At 40.8% G+C, this 15,564-nt stretch overlaps 11 protein-coding genes across 11 annotated transcripts; 6 read left to right on the top strand and 5 right to left on the bottom strand. All coding sequences in view use genetic code 12, as the record gives it.

The window, feature by feature from the left end:
• Positions 1-51: 51 nt before the first annotated feature.
• PSN45_002641 (ureidoglycolate hydrolase) lies at positions 52-696 on the top strand (the record flags this gene model as incomplete). Its single annotated transcript, XM_006684842.1, has 1 exon — positions 52-696. The coding sequence occupies one exon, from the start codon at positions 52-54 to the stop codon at positions 694-696; it is 645 nt and encodes a 214-aa protein (XP_006684905.1).
• Positions 697-710: 14 nt separating this feature from the next.
• On the bottom strand, positions 711-1,484 carry IRC6 (Increased recombination centers protein 6; the record flags this gene model as incomplete). The annotated part of the gene is made up of 1 exon (XM_066157902.1): positions 711-1,484. One exon carries the CDS (start codon positions 1,482-1,484, stop codon positions 711-713), a length of 774 nt encoding a protein of 257 aa, XP_066013999.1.
• A 144-nt stretch (positions 1,485-1,628) lies between these two features.
• Positions 1,629-4,250, top strand: SEC15 (Rab GTPase-binding exocyst subunit S15; the record flags this gene model as incomplete). The annotated part of the gene is made up of 1 exon (XM_006684843.2): positions 1,629-4,250. The coding sequence occupies one exon, from the start codon at positions 1,629-1,631 to the stop codon at positions 4,248-4,250; it is 2,622 nt and encodes an 873-aa protein (XP_006684906.1).
• A 507-nt stretch (positions 4,251-4,757) lies between these two features.
• Positions 4,758-5,600, top strand: PRE5 (Proteasome subunit alpha type-6; the record flags this gene model as incomplete). The annotated part of the gene is made up of 1 exon (XM_006685087.1): positions 4,758-5,600. One exon carries the CDS (start codon positions 4,758-4,760, stop codon positions 5,598-5,600), a length of 843 nt encoding a protein of 280 aa, XP_006685150.1.
• A 143-nt stretch (positions 5,601-5,743) lies between these two features.
• Positions 5,744-7,717, bottom strand: PSN45_002637 (uncharacterized protein; the record flags this gene model as incomplete). Its single annotated transcript, XM_006684845.2, has 1 exon — positions 5,744-7,717. The coding sequence occupies one exon, from the start codon at positions 7,715-7,717 to the stop codon at positions 5,744-5,746; it is 1,974 nt and encodes a 657-aa protein (XP_006684908.2).
• Positions 7,718-7,836: 119 nt separating this feature from the next.
• On the bottom strand, positions 7,837-9,795 carry PSN45_002636 (uncharacterized protein; the record flags this gene model as incomplete). The annotated part of the gene is made up of 1 exon (XM_006684846.2): positions 7,837-9,795. The coding sequence occupies one exon, from the start codon at positions 9,793-9,795 to the stop codon at positions 7,837-7,839; it is 1,959 nt and encodes a 652-aa protein (XP_006684909.1).
• A 264-nt stretch (positions 9,796-10,059) lies between these two features.
• On the top strand, positions 10,060-10,836 carry PSN45_002635 (uncharacterized protein; the record flags this gene model as incomplete). The annotated part of the gene is made up of 1 exon (XM_006684849.1): positions 10,060-10,836. One exon carries the CDS (start codon positions 10,060-10,062, stop codon positions 10,834-10,836), a length of 777 nt encoding a protein of 258 aa, XP_006684912.1.
• A 1-nt stretch (position 10,837) lies between these two features.
• On the bottom strand, positions 10,838-11,359 carry PSN45_002634 (uncharacterized protein; the record flags this gene model as incomplete). The annotated part of the gene is made up of 1 exon (XM_006684848.2): positions 10,838-11,359. One exon carries the CDS (start codon positions 11,357-11,359, stop codon positions 10,838-10,840), a length of 522 nt encoding a protein of 173 aa, XP_006684911.1.
• A 191-nt stretch (positions 11,360-11,550) lies between these two features.
• PSN45_002633 (uncharacterized protein) lies at positions 11,551-11,997 on the top strand (the record flags this gene model as incomplete). Its single annotated transcript, XM_006684850.2, has 1 exon — positions 11,551-11,997. The coding sequence occupies one exon, from the start codon at positions 11,551-11,553 to the stop codon at positions 11,995-11,997; it is 447 nt and encodes a 148-aa protein (XP_006684913.1).
• Positions 11,998-12,149: 152 nt separating this feature from the next.
• On the top strand, positions 12,150-13,508 carry PSN45_002632 (uncharacterized protein; the record flags this gene model as incomplete). The annotated part of the gene is made up of 1 exon (XM_066157901.1): positions 12,150-13,508. One exon carries the CDS (start codon positions 12,150-12,152, stop codon positions 13,506-13,508), a length of 1,359 nt encoding a protein of 452 aa, XP_066013998.1.
• A 35-nt stretch (positions 13,509-13,543) lies between these two features.
• On the bottom strand, positions 13,544-15,463 carry SPP1 (COMPASS (complex proteins associated with Set1p) component; the record flags this gene model as incomplete). The annotated part of the gene is made up of 2 exons (XM_006684853.2): positions 13,544-14,251; positions 14,492-15,463. 2 exons carry the CDS (start codon positions 15,461-15,463, stop codon positions 13,544-13,546), a joined length of 1,680 nt encoding a protein of 559 aa, XP_006684916.2.
• Between the last annotated feature and the right edge of the window lie 101 nt (positions 15,464-15,564).

The following is a 15,564-nucleotide window of genomic DNA, read 5'->3' as shown; positions in this document are numbered from 1 at the left end:
TGATTTTTCGCAAAACTCCGAAAAATAAAAGATAAGAATCATATTTTACTGATGGTAATTAAGACATTTGACGTTAGTAATACCAAAACCATAGAGGCTGTGCCTCTCACACCTGAAGGATTTAGTCCATACGGGGGAGTGATCAGTGCCGATCATCAAATCCTCAATGTCGAGAGTAGTGCCGCTAACTATGGTACTGCCCAAAAAATTCATAAAGTTGCACCTGTAGTGAATAACTATGAAAAGTGTTCTAGCGGCAAGCCTGCCACCGCCAACTGGAACATCTTCCGGTGTAAGGCTCCCAAACACTTGATTTCATCCTCAGGGATTGGCAAAACTTATCTTTCAAAAGTGTTGGAAAGACATCCATTCACCACTCAGACATTCATTCCAATGGGCCAAGACTTGCACAAAAAGTCTTTTCTTGTGATTGTGGCCAAAACTGATGAAACTAGTCCCGATATGCTTCCAGATCCTTCACAATTGAGGGCTTTTGTGTGCAAGGGGAACCAGTCAATTACATATGGAGCTGGAACTTGGCATGCTCCAATGGTAGTCATCGATGAGGAGGTTGCACATATTGATTTTGCAGTGTTTATACATGAAAATGGAGTCGCAGACGAAGATACTCAAGAGTGTTATTTCGAGCCTGGATATAGTGTCAACTATTCGGTGGCCAGAGACAAAAAATTGTAGAATAGCATTATTTATTAGATATAGTCAATCAAGTCATCAATGACCTTTTGTACGTAAAGTTCCTTTTCCTCATGGCTCATGGTGCTTGCCTCAGCTTTTGCAAGCTTAAGCTTTTCTAGCACGCCTGTGAGTTCCACCTCTTCAAGGTTTTCGTAGTTGTCGGTCTCGTTATCTTCGTTATTATCATTACCTAGTAAACTCTCCATCAAACTCCCATTCACTTTACGCATTTTGTTCTCCGTATACTTCTCTGAACTGCTGGTATCTACACTCCTCCACTTATGAGTCTCAAGAACCTCCATAATCCGGTCTTTGCCAATTCTATCTTTATATTCGTTGGTTCCAGCCTCATTGAAATATACAAACTCTAGCCCATTGTTTATGCACGAGTCTTCCACTTCCAAGTAGTCTATTATTTCTTCAGAAACTCCAACTATCAAACAGAAGAAATCGTCTTCGGACTCGTCAGTCAATAGTTCTTTCAACATGCTGATAACTTCGAGCAGCTTGGTCACTAGTTGTAATGGTTCTGTATCCAAATTTATGGTGAAAATGAACCCATCGAGAACATCCCGAAGTTCCTTACATTCCTCTTTCTTGAACTCGTCGTACCATTCAAGTAATTGCTTGTGGTCGTGCGCTTTTTTGTTTGAGTCTGTTCTGATGGATGGGTACTCGTCAATGAGAATATTGACATGGGAAGAGTAATACTTGGTTTTCAACTCTCCTTTGACAATTAAGCCACTGTGCGATTCATTAGGCACATCACAAGAGCCCCCCCCCAGCATTAGGTCGGCGACTCTTAGCTTTCCCGAATTTGGAGGTCCAAGAACCAATATGTGGTTGGGAATCATAGCGGAAAGAAAATAGTCGCACTGTTCTGCTCCTGTTTATTTCCCAAATCAACTTGAGCTGTTTTGGAATTACATGCCATGGCCCCATCAATTGCTAATGGTAACGGAGTCATCACCAGCTCAAATGGTGATCGTTATAGTAACGTAAATGGTCGATTGGGCACGGAAAAATCACCTTTGGAGAACCTTCTTATCAGAGATGAAGATATATTTCAGACCTCGTTGAACTCGGATGATTACCTTGAAAGTATTGCTCCCATAGTCAAGGATGCGTTGAAGTCCAACGGATTGTCGGACCTCATTGTCAAGCTCAACGATATTGTGAAGAGCAAGGATGAGGCGTTGGCGGAGTTGTCGTTGAGTTCTGCTCAAGATATGAACTCGTGTATTGACTCTATCGACAGAATTCACGATGATTCCACCGAATTGAACAGAAGTTTGCAGCAGGTAAGTCTGTTTCTCAACAAGTCTGTCTATGAGTTAGTGTCGAGAAAGAAGTCTTTGTTGAAGAGCAAGGAATTGACATCTAAAATCAATGAAACAACGGTGGTGTTGAATCTCTGCGTCCAAGTATTGGAAATCACCAACAGAATCCATGAGTTGATCAAACAAAACAAATATTTCAGTGCCTTGAAGTTGTTAGATGAGTTAGCCAATATCCATTTACCTAAAGTCGAGAATTTCAGCTTTGCTAAAAAGATATATGACTCGCTTCCTTTGATGAGGAGAACCATCAAAGATGAATCTTTTGATAATTTGTGCAAGTGGTTGACTGTCAACGTCGAGAAGAAGCTATATGATATTGGATTAGGATTATTTGTGAATATGGCAGACATACATGAAAGATGGCAGCAGATAGTTAAGAAGAATGGTTCAACATTCTTCTCACACCGAGTAAATTCTCCCGTTGAAATATCCATGAGAGACCCGTCACTAAATTACAACATCTTGAGTGATCCCGAACTAAAAATCAATCTTTCCACCGTTTATTATGCTATTTTGGCCTTTCAAACCCTTAATGAAGATGATACTTTATCCAAGCTCTACAATAGAGAATGGTTGAAGAAGTACAATAGAGTCATATATCCCATAACTTCGTCCGTCAGGACGCTGATGGTTGCAAGTGCCAAATTTAATGACCAGGTCGCTGAATTTCAAGATTTGGCAAGTTTAGATGAGTACTTGAAGAAGATAAGTGGCTTTTTTGTTATCGACAAGCAAATAAATTTGTCTACGAAGTTCGAAATTAGGACTTCCAAGCAATCGGATGACCTTTGGGAATCATATGTTACCAAATTAAAGCCTGTATTATTGCATTTTCTCAAAACCCATCCTTTCAATATTGACGAATTGGAACAGTTTAAGGACCTCATAGGAAATTTCATGCAAATCATGGAAAACAGTGAGTACAAAATTATAGAGTTGTACGATGTGTTGATTATTCTCGTCAAAGATTACCTTGCTGATGAATTAATACAGCAGTTCAGATACGATTTCCTTACTTCTATTCAGTCAGATCATTATATGCCTTTGGTAGTCCAAGAGAAAAAGGACTATGAAAGTGTCACGCAAATATGTTGGTACAAAGAGGATGCTCCATTTGCTCCCAGGCATGTCAAGAAATTACCAATCAGCTTTCCATTTAGTGAAGATTATGTCCACTTCTGTTTGGGTATACGGTCCTTAATGGAAGACATCATTCAGTTTGTCAAAGATTTCTATGGATACGAACTCAACGAATTGAACAATATTATAGTCGAGCAAATATTCGAACGTGTATTGGGAGATGAGAAAGGTGTTGGTATAGTATACGACTTGAGAGATTTCATTACCAAAAACTCAAGTAACAAAGAGATATTATCGCAGAGTTATACCAATTTTGAGTATTACTTGTTCAGCCTTTATGAATTGGGCAAGTTGATCAACAGACGGTTGAAGCTCTATAATGGAATTGGTTTGAACAATGTAGATATCAATGGGACTTTGAGCTTGAGATCAAAGGACTTATTTACCCAGTTGAGAAAGTACGCTGAAGAATCCATTTTCAAAATGGTTGATGATAAAGTTAATGAGTTATTGGATATGGTGGAATATGATGACTGGTACCCCAGAATTGCAAACAGAGAGCCTCATTTCTCCATCAAGGATTTTGCACTCTTCTTGGAGAACTTGTTCACCTCAATCTTCACCAATCTTCCTCTGACATTTAGAACCCTCGGGTTATTCAGAAGTTATGATTTCATTGCCCAACACTTTTTGAATATCTTAAAGGAAGCTGAGGGCTATAACCATATAGCCATCGACAACTTTGACTTAGATGTTCGTCATTTGGAGTCGTCTATCCAAGCTTTATCACAACACGATGATTCGGACCCCAATGAAGGAGAAGGATTGGTTTCTTTGCAATCCACATTTACTGAGTTACGTCAATCCATCGATTTATTGAAGTTGGATAACTACGAAGACTTCAAGAAGAATCCTTCCTTCAGAACCAGAAAGTTTGACCGGGTCAAATACGAAGACGGGGTCAAGTTAATCAATAAAATGCTAGTGACAGAAGAAGACAATATTTCAACTTTATCAGCCAATGAAGAAAGTTTCAACTCTTCTGCCCAGAGCCTTGACCAACAATCAACATTGTCCAACTCTACCACTGCCAAGTTCGCCAAGTTCAGTAATAGGTTCAGAAATAACGTGTAATGTGCTATGTCCAAATATAAGTATATAAATATCACCTTGACTTCCACAAGAAGCTATACCAGCTCTTCTCATTGCGTATCTTAGTTTCATCAATTATAGACTGGATCTTTTCCTCCAAAACCTTTTCTTCTCGCAGAAGAATCTTCTCTTCTTCATCGTACTGGTCGATCAAAGCAATGATATGAAGCACCATATACGTGGAAGATGCTATAAGAAATGTGTGAAGTAATGGGTTCTTGAATTGGCTCAAATTAGGCTTTTCATGGACAATCTCGTTTGCAGCTTGGGGAAATTTAATGCTTGAATAATTCCTTACACCAACACTTCTCGATATCGCCTGACGGTTTAGTAAGGGTATTACCGGTTTGGTCCACATCATTAAGGTGTTTCGACGTAAGGGTTGATCAAGTCACAAACTTTAGTTCCTGTACGAATATTCGCGCGAAAATCGTGAGCGAAGGTGGCGATTTAAACTCATTCCCACTTGTACAACTACAACTCACTCAGATGTTTAGAAACAATTACGACAACGACTCGGTCACCTACTCGCCAACAGGACGGTTGTTCCAAGTGGAATATGCGTTGGAGGCCATCAAGCAGGGAAGTGCCGCTGTGGGAGTAGCTTCCAAAACCCATGTTGTGTTGGTGGGATTGAAGAGAAACGCGGAAGAATTGGGATCTTACCAAAAGAAGTTGATCAAAATCGACAACCATATGGGTGTGGCGTTGGCTGGATTGGCCCCAGATGCCAGGGTGTTGACCAATTTCTTGAGGAAACAAGCAATGAATTCCAAGTTAGTTTTCAACAGACCTTTACTGACATCTTCTGCGGTTTTGTCCATTGCTGATAAAGCTCAAGAGAACACCCAATCGTATGGATCCAGACCTTATGGTGTTGGATTATTGGTTTCTGGATACGATGAAACTGGTTCCCATTTATACGAATTCCAACCTTCTGGATCGGTATTGGAATATTATGGCGCTTCTATCGGTGCAAGATCTCAAGCCGCTAGAACTTATTTGGAGAAAAACTTGGAAAAGATTCGTGAGTCGGCATCAATGGAAGAGTTGATAGTGCACGGTTTGAATGCCTTGAGAGACACCTTATCCCAAGACGTGGAGTTAACTTTCAAGAATACTTCTGTCAGTGTGGTTGGAAAAGACACAAACTTCACTGTGTACGAAGACGAAGACGTTCAACAGTGGCTAGACAAGTTAGATTCCGTGACCAATTCCTCCAACAGAAATGATGAAGATGAAGAAGAGGATGCAGGTGCTGCTGCCGAAGCTGAAGGTAATGATGCTGGAAATCAAGATACTACCGAAGATAGAATGGAAACCGACGAATAAACCGGCTCAAAAACATGTCTTTAGAATTATCTTGTATAGTAGTGACCACACAACATATCATAATTTAATGAATAAAAATCAGTTCACACAAAGTCAATCTGGTATTCGAGTTATATACATATATACAAGTTCACGAAGAAAGCCTATTCCTTCTTAGTTTTCTTTTGAAGTTGTTGCTGCTTAATTGCAACCTTTTGGATTGCTGCCAAGCAAACCTTTTGCAATTCGTTAACATCGTTTCTGATTTCTTGGGGATCGTGGATGATATTCCGTTCTCTAATATCGTCGATTTTGACTCTCAAGTCTTTCACCATCTGAACTATAACCAGTTTCTCCTCTTGCTCCATGAAATCATCAAATTGGATCAATGCATTGTCGGTATCAGAGCAGATAACCTCGGCTCTTGTAGCGTTTTCGATATGTTGTTTCAATTCCATATCTCTTTTAGCATTTTTTGCACTTTCTTCCAACAATCTTTGAACTTCTTGTTCGGTCAATTCATTTTCCCCTGCAACAGTTATAGAAACAGTATTACTTTTACCGTAGTGTGGCAGGTCTTCAGAATACTTTGTATTGTCAGATGCACTAACATTTATAATACCGTCAGCATCTATTTCGAAAGTAACACCAATCTGAGGAACACCTTTTGGGCTTACTGGAATATTAGACAATTTGAAGTGTCCGATCAACTTGTTGTCTTTAACCAATGTTCTTTCACCCTGATACACTTTGATTTCCACCCCAGTTTGACCATCTACAGCGGTGGAAAACACTTGCTCCTTCTTGATGGGAATAGCAGCATTCCTAGGAATCAAAGGACTAAAAATTCCTCCGTATGTCTCAATGCCCAATGATAAGGGAGTTACATCCAAAAGGACAACATTTTTGATTTGGCCTGATAATATGGCCCCTTGAATAGCAGCACCTAAGGCCACAGCTTCATCCGGATTCACTGAAGTGTTCGGTTTCTTTCCAAACAACTCCTCAACAGTCTTTCGTACCTTAGGCATTCTAGTCATACCACCCACCAAGATCACTTCATCCACATCCTTGATCTTCAAGTCAGCATCTCTGATACACCTTTTCACAGGGTCTATTGTTTTGTTGATTAAGTGCAAAGACATTGCATCAAGCTCATCTTCAGTCAATTTGAGTTTAATATGCTTATCGTCTTTGATGAAAGGAATATTAATCTCGGTTTCCTTAACATGACTCAACTCAATCTTACACTTTTCAGCAGCTTCCCTGATTCTTTGTACGGCCAACTTATCGGTCAGTAAGTCAATACCATTTTGCGTCTTGAAATGATCAATGATGAAATTCAACAACAACATATCAAAGTCTTCTCCTCCCAAATGGGTATTACCGTTTGTAGCTCTCACCTCAAAAACCCCATCTTCGATGTCTAAGATCGATATATCGAACGTTCCTCCTCCCAAATCAAACACGGCCACCACTCCGTCCTTTTGTCTTTTATCAATACCATACGCTAGGGCCGCAGCCGTTGGTTCATTGACAACCCTTAATACTTCGAGCCCAGCAAGTTTTCCAGCAGCTTTTGTGGCTTGTCTCTGAGCATCATTGAAGTAGGCTGGAACCGTTACCACCGCATGGTTTACAGGTTCAGATAAATGGATATCAGCAACTTGTTTCATGTTCTGTAAGATGTAACTGCTGATGTGGGATGGTGACAACTTTAGCCCGTTAACTGTTGACAACCAGGCTTCACCATTTTCGCTAGGAATGATGGTGTACGAAGTATTGGTCAAGTCCTCTTGAACTTCTTCATCTTCAAATTGTCTTCCAATTAATCTCTTGGTAGCGAAGAATGTGTTTTGCGAATTGATAACTGCTTGTCTCTTCGCCGGCAAGCCCACCAACGTCTTGGTGTTGGCCGGATCTCTTTCATCGAATGCCACGATCGATGGCGTTGTTCTACCTCCTTCTTCGTTTTCAAGAATCTTTGCATCTTGTCCCTGGACAATTGCAACTGCAGAGTTGGTGGTTCCCAAATCTATTCCTATAACCCTTTGATGAGTGGATTGGAACCTGCTGAACAAAGCCATAGAGAGCCTTTCTGGTTGGCGAGCACGAGCCAATTGCTTAAGGGATAACATATCGAAGAGAATTCGAATATCAGTCACTAACTTGCTGCTCGAAAGATGTGCTGCTTCCGAGAAGTGAATGAGTGCGAAAAAGATGAGATGCAAAAAATGATACTTATGCTGTATATTCGTTAAAACATGAGAAGTAGAGGATGGGACTCCGATAACACTAGGCAATTGCCGAAAAGCGAGGCAATAACATCTTCACCGCAAGACTTGAGAATGAAGTTAAGGAGTTTATCCAAGTCTTTTGTATTATGATCCACAACCGAAATCGAATTGAGGTTGTAGCATTCAGTGGTTTTCTTAGTGGTGTAGACCCTATAATAATGGGTATTCTCGTTGGTTGTCATCACCTCGCCCAAAACAATTCCGTAGGTTTCAAACTTCTCATGCTTGATAATAGTCCCGGATTGTAACGGTTTTGTTGGATCTCTTACCTTGACAAAGAAGTAGTTCTTCAAAATCTTCTTAATGGAGATCTTAGAGTTGTCTTCAAATAAAGCAAAGTTTTCAGAAAAAAGCCAATCTTCAGATGGATGATCTAAGAAGTGAGCCTTGACTTTATTTTGCTTCAGAGGGTTGTTTTGCAACGTGTGGAAGATAGCGTTAAAATAGATGTGGTTGTTCAAATAGTTCATGCTCCGTTCAAGTTCCCTACAGAACATCGAATCGAGAAAATCATTTTCTGAGTCAATATCTTGGATGTAGCGGCACAAGAGCTTGAGAAACGAATATGCTTGGGCTGAGATAGTGTTAAACTCGTGATGGACAAATGAATTTAAATTCACAATAGGGTTGGTGAAGTAGTAATCAGGGCGCATGATTGTATCAAGAGACTTTGCTTCCATAAATGTGTCTAAATGAAGGAAACACTCCACCACATATTTGAACTCCAATGGCTCAATGAACTTGGAGATCTCGAAATAGCTTCTGTTCCTCAAGTTCATCACCACTTCACTGATGGTATAGACGTCGAAACTTGTGAAGAGAGTTAAGGTCTTTCTATCGAACGAAAACAAGTGGTTTCTGACCCGAAGATAAGTTGAAGTCATGTTGATTTGGAGATTCTCAATGTTCTCAGAGTCTTCGAACCTAATTCTGTAGTTCGAAATCAAAAACTCGTCAATGACTTTGATAAGAATCGCCATTATCAAGAACGGGTGACCCTTGACTTGTCCTCCATAAAGCCGAAGAAGACTAAAATCCTCTAGGAAATACGATGAACAATACTTGCCAAACACCACCTCATCGTCAATTGAAACCAATGGGTTCTGAAACTCTAAACACGACATCGACAACCGGAATATATGAACAATCAACTGCATCAAAGCCTGCTCATCCTTAAAAACAAGTATGTCCTTATCGTTCTCCACCAGAATTAGCAGCACATTCAGATGTATGCTTTCATTAAAGAAGATTTTGATTCGTATGTCACGGTGAAGCAACTTGAATATTCTCTTGAGGACCTGCTGTCTGGTATACACCAAGCTATGAGACGCCCGGTCAAGGAGACTGATATTGAACCAGAATTCTTCAAGGGCCAGGGCCGACGTTGTATCAATCTCTCCGTTAAACATCTTGCTCAAGTAGTCTATACCAACTTTAAAAGACTGTGCTTGTAATAAATTGAGGCAATCAGCTCTTTCCAGCAAGTGAATCCGATAATTCTTCTTTCTAATCATCTCTGTATAGTCTTGAGGAAGTTGGTGGTAATGGTTATATATTATTGGCAAGTAGTCATCATCAATAGAAAACCTATCCAAAAACATGCCTATATCTGCATTTGTGTCTGGGATACTGTTGTGATATTCAAGGTCCTTTTTGTAGAACCACATACAAGTCTGAAAGTAGTTCTGTGAGGTCGAACCGTCATTTCTAGCACGCACCAACTGTTTGGCGGACTTTATATCGAATTGAAGTTGGAGTTTAAGGTATTTGTTATACATGATTCTATACCAGATAGAATTGTGCTTGAGAAGCACGTTAAGCTGTTTGTTCACTCTTAGGAGATTTAGCACATCGGGAATGTCCAAACGGCCTCTCTCAATGATCAAACCCCACACATCTAGTGGAAACTCCAAGATCATCCTTGCGGTGAAGATAAAGAATCTCACAGTGCGACAAGTGAGATTGGATTTGTGGGGCAGAGTTGAAGGTGAACATAAAAATATGTTATATGGTCTTTAGTTGGCTACATGTATTTGTGGATGATTATACAATCACAAATATTCGGAAATACTTGTGCCTTTCGCTTCCTAAACGATGTTATAGGATATCCATCCCATCCATCTGTCCATGTGCACGACCCATCATAAATATGAAGATGCGAGTGAAAAGTGTCCATTGCAGGTATGGGTAAGAGAAAAGCAGATAACGGAGGGAAAAGAAATCACAAGAAGTTCAAGGCCTCTGCCATTATAGAACCCAACACCACAGGAATATATGCCACTTGTACGAGGGGCAAAGAGAAAGGTTGTGTGAAGGAACTTATGAATTTGTTCACCGAAAAGGCTGAAGAGTATTATGACCTATCAGCTGTAGAAGATGACGAGGAAACTGATGGAGAAGAACCAAAGGAACTTTCGATAGAGGATCAGATCAAGAAGGAAGTGGAGGACTTAAAGGACACCAAGTCGAAAAAATCGTTGTTTTCTGCGTTGAACTTAGAATGCGAGTGTTTGGTGTTCATCAAGACCAAAAAACCCATTGAACCCGAGTTGTTTTGTAAAAAAGTATGTCAGGACAGTTTCCGCAGCAAGATTAAGACCACCAGATTTACCCAGAAGTTAACTCCAGTTACTTTTACGGTGTCAGCAAGTATTGAAGAACTTAAGAAACTTTGTACTAGAGTGCTTGCACCTCACTTTCATCAAGAAAATGACCAAGTTCCTGTAAAGTTTGCCATCAACGTGACGAGAAGAAACTTCAATGCCATCGAAAAAGATGTAATTATCAAGACAGTTGCAGAAATGGTGGGAAGAGATCATGGGCATTCGGTGGACTTGAAAAACTACCATAAATTAATATTGATTGAATGCTATAAAACAAGCATAGGTATGAGTGTTGTTGACGACTATGAGAAACTCTGTAAATACAACTTGCAACAGATATATGAAAAGTCTACCTGATTCAACTTAATAAACGAATAGTCTCGGCAAACGTCGTAGGCTTCTTAAACGATAACCAGTCAGCATCACTTTTAGGAATAAGGCCCATCAGGTTCAACTTCCATATACCTATCGACATACACGCCAACTGACATACCACAAACACGAGTTTTGCTTGTAGAATGACAGCCGAATTTTTCTCTGTTTCTAGGTGCTTGAACATCTTGTTGGTATCGTTGAAAATAGCTTTCAATGGATTTAGAAACAACATCAACGTCATCATGATTGGGATCATCTGCAACGAGTTTCCGGTCATATAACTCATTACCAAGTTCATGGGAATGGATTTGGCTGGGCCTACTGCCATTTCCCACGCTTTTCTGTTCTTCAATTCATCAAGATTGGGAGGTTGTTTGACCTCCACAGTATTCTTCTTGACTGAAACCTTCTCAGAGAACCCTGGGGGTAACTTTATCAGCTCCTTTGATTTCGAAGGTTGCAACACCACCGGCTTGAGGAGCTCTGGGTAGTCGTCGGCTAACATTCAGTTTGTGATTTAGTGGCTTTGATACCGTTCACCACCAAAAAAATGCGACTCGAACCCAATTCGCACCAGGAGTATCATTCAACGTAGCTCAACATCACATCCATTTCCTAATCTACAATTGGCTGCAAATTCTAACCCTTACCTACTTGTCCGTCTAACCACAAAAACATACGACTGTTCTCCAGACAATGAACTCCACTGAAAGCTTCCGTGGAAACCCACTCAACAAGATCATTGGCTTATCAATAGTATTATCTATGGGGTTTTTACTTGTGGTTCTAGCGGGAATATATGGCAATTGGTATCCCATAATCAACGGGATAATATGTGCTATTGCACACTTGCCGGTGGCCATCACAAAGGCGTTGACCAGTTCCAACGACTATGACTTTAATTTCGATCCCGTCACTTCATCACAGGGTAACTTTCTTAAGGAAGCTGGCCAGTTTGTTTCGGCATTTTTGGTGGTTTCAGGGGTGTTTTTGCCGGTGTTGTTACACCACTCCATGATATTAACCAAAACTGCCATGGTGTTGACGATTGTTGGAGGTGGTCTTATCTACGGAACCGTCTACACGTTCAGTACGTACTTTGATGAGCCTGAAGAGGACCAATTGGGTGAGGATGTCATCTGAGGATGTTCCTCTTCTAGGCATCATCGGGAAATAATTACATATTAGTATATAGGTTCTATACATGTATGCTCACTCGCAGCCTGCCTCACGTTTTTTTCGCGTTGTGCAAAAGTTGATAAAACTTGCAAGCCGAGATACCACTGCTCATTACTATGACTCTCAACAGCGCATCAGAAATTGCTCAGGCCGAACGAGAAGTCGTCCAGGAACAACAGTTGAAGGAGAAGATTGTCAACGAGGAATTCAAGATTTGGAAAAAGACCGTCCCGTTATTGTACGATACCATTCACACTCATGCGTTGGATTTCCCGTCATTATCAGTTAAATGGCTTCCAAAGTACGAATGGTCTGATGACAAGAGTAAAATTATCGTCAAGTTCTTATACGGTTCCAACTCGTCTCAACACTCGCAGGATTACTTAAAGTTGGGTTCAGTGGAGTTGCCCAGCACTTTATCGGAGGATTTCTCCAAACAGAATCCAACGTCCTCAAAGTTGGCCATTCCATCCAGAGGTGTAAGCACCACCAACTTTAAGGTCGAGTCAACATGGAAACACAATGGGGAAGTCAACAAGTTGGAGGTTTCTCCCAACTCGGAGAACGTTATCACCTTTGATAGCGAAGGAATTGTTCATTTGTACAACTTGGTCAATGGGTCAAAGGACTCCATTGACTTCAAATATCACAAATTGGAGGGCTATGCGTTACAATGGCTCAATGATATTGAGTTTTTGTCGGGATCCAACGACTCCCAGATTGCCTTGTGGGATGTTTCCAAACCTTCTACTCCCATGCAATCATATAAAAGCCATAATGCTGTTATCAACGACTTGACTTTGAACTCGTCCCATAAGTCTATCTTTGGATCGTGCTCTGATGATTACACGGTACAGATCCATGATTTGAGATCTCCGGCCGCAGATAGTGTTGCCATCAACTTGGAAACTAAACACATTCAAAATGCCATGAAATTTCATCAGGATATCCCAACTTTATTGGCTACTGGTGGAAGAGATAATGTGATCAACTTGTACGACCTAAGAAACCCAACTACGCCGTTTCGTAAGTTATTCGGCCATGACGACAGTATTGCTGGCTTGAAATGGGATTCTGTTTGTAATCCTAATAAGCTTACTTCCTGGTCTTTAGACAAGCGAGTATTAATCTGGGACTTGGACAGCTTGGATGAAGAGTTCATCTACCCAACCGACGTTCCTGAAAATGGAAAGAAGAACAAGAACTCTAGAACCACAGATCCTTGTCTCAAGTTCATCAGCGGAGGGCACACCAACAGAATAAACGAAGTCGACATTCATCCTACTTTAGATGGGCTCCACATTACCTGTGGTGATGATAGCTTGTTGGAGATCTGGAAACCAAAGACCATAATACCCGAGGAAGAAGAGGAAGAGGAAGAGGAAGAGGAAGAGGAAGAGGAAGAAGAGGTAGAAGAAGAAGAGGAAGAAGAAGATGAAAAGAAAAACGATATGGAGGTTGATCAGGAGAAGTGATTTTTTTAGTTTTTGTACCTTTGTAATATATTCCGCTAATAACCACTCCGCAACAAGTCTACGTCAATAGGCTTGTCGTTGTATACATGCCATCGGAGATAAATCCTCACCTTCTGGTCGTAAAAGGTTTGAATATGTGAGTTTTGGTCTTTAAACACTAACAACGACTCAGGTTCGAGCTGTATCCTAGTATCTGTAAGTGCAAGGAGAACAGACTCTACAGTATTAGACTGGATGTTCAACACCTGGGCAGAATACATGAATTTTCCAACCTTTATGGCCAGTTTTAGAAGATGTGTAGGACTCAACGAATAGGTGTCAGGCCTGAACTCGGGCCTCACATATCTTGTACTTGTCAATCTTGCCACCATACCGCCTGTGGATGTGACTTCCGCCGATGAGTTTGTAACCTCTAAGTTGCCCTCTATATACAGTTGTTTGAGATGGTTATTCTTGTCGTGGAGCACATAGTTGAACTTGTTAATTTTGAACCAGTGGATAAAAGACAACACAGACCGAAATACAGTAGCCTTTGCAGCTTGCTGACGAGTCAAGAAGTCACAGCTCAACAGGTTAAACTCTTCTAGCACAGCTTGAAAACGGCTATTCACACCGGTGAATTTCCTGGTTCTAACACCAGCTCTAGACGTCAACCTCGTCATCTCAACCACCTTGCTGATGGGCATAGAGGAAGATGTTCTCTCTTTTGTATCTTTGTTGAGTCTTTTAAGCTCTGATCTTATCTGAGGCACTCCCGGTTTATGTTGTGTATTTGAGGAGCAAATATTGGTTTTATCTACCAATGGTCGCCGCAGAAACTGTGTACGTAGGTCTCTTTGCTGCTTTAGATGCCTTCGCCTGGCCTCAGCGGCCAACCTGTGCCTTTCAAATGAATCCATCAATTGTTATTATTTTGAAGTGGTGGAATTTCGCGTTAGCGGTTTCGCATTTGTGGAGCTGCAAAATCAGCTCCGCTCATAAACTGAGATAGAATAATCTCTCAACACAAGCGTTTGTTGTTCTTGAAACTGCTTCAAGTCGCCTTCAAGAGCACCAATCTTCACAATGAACTCATCATTGATCAAATTCATGCTCCCATTGTGCCTGGGGCACTTTCTCTTTTCTTGGATACAAGTGTCTTTAAAGGTGGTTTCGCCTGCTTTATAACTATCTGCAATGTCATTGATACTGGCCTGGAAATCCTCCACCCAAGGCTGTGAGATTTTTCGAAGGTTTCTGTTGTACAAGCATAACTCGACCTTCTTTTTGGTGCTGAATTTGGTGACTTTTTCATTCAACGTTTTCATCAACTCCTTATACCTCGTCAACAATTCAATCTTCTTCTTGTACTCTTCGATCTCCTTTTTAGTGATGGACAACTGTTTCTCAGACTTGGCCAACTCGATCCTCAAGTCTTCAGGAAATTTGTCGAGATTCTGTTCAAACTGCTTCACCTGATCCAACTCTGGGAATTCAAGTCCCAACTCCTTAAACTGGTCGAGTCCAAACTGGTCTACGATCAACTTGATCTTGTCGGCCGCAACATTCTCCTTAAGCTGCTTCATGTATTCAATTCCACATTCTTTACTACAGTACTTGGAGTTGGTATCAACCAGTTTCCAGCACGTATCCACCCTACACTTTCTTTTCCACTTGGTATTTCCCTTGCCTTTCCACTGACAAAACTTGCAGAAGAAGGTGGCAATCAACTCTTTATACAAGGTGTTGATACCCACACACTTGAAATGAAACCACTCGTCACATCCATCACACCCTACCATAAGCTGGCCTTCCACATCAGGCTTTCGACAAATGCAGTAGAGCTCATCGCTGTTGAAGTCAAATTTGGGGGCACTTTTGAACTTCTTGTATTGCTTTGTAAGCTCCTCCGAGCTTTCTATTTCCACCGGATGGTGGTTTATTGAAGAATATGTTATGGGACCGTGTGCCAGCATATTTTGAGAAGGTATAACTAAAAAATCCTTAAAACGCGAGTCAATGCGACAACTTCTAAGCAAGAAAACTCAACCTGACATATACTTATTTCCAAAATTTC

The sequence above is a fragment of the Yamadazyma tenuis genome, chromosome 3 (genome assembly GCF_029203305.1).
Source record: "Yamadazyma tenuis chromosome 3, complete sequence".
NCBI classification, from domain to species: Eukaryota; Fungi; Ascomycota; class Pichiomycetes; order Serinales; family Debaryomycetaceae; genus Yamadazyma; species Yamadazyma tenuis.
This window is presented reverse-complemented; position numbering and strand designations above follow the sequence as displayed.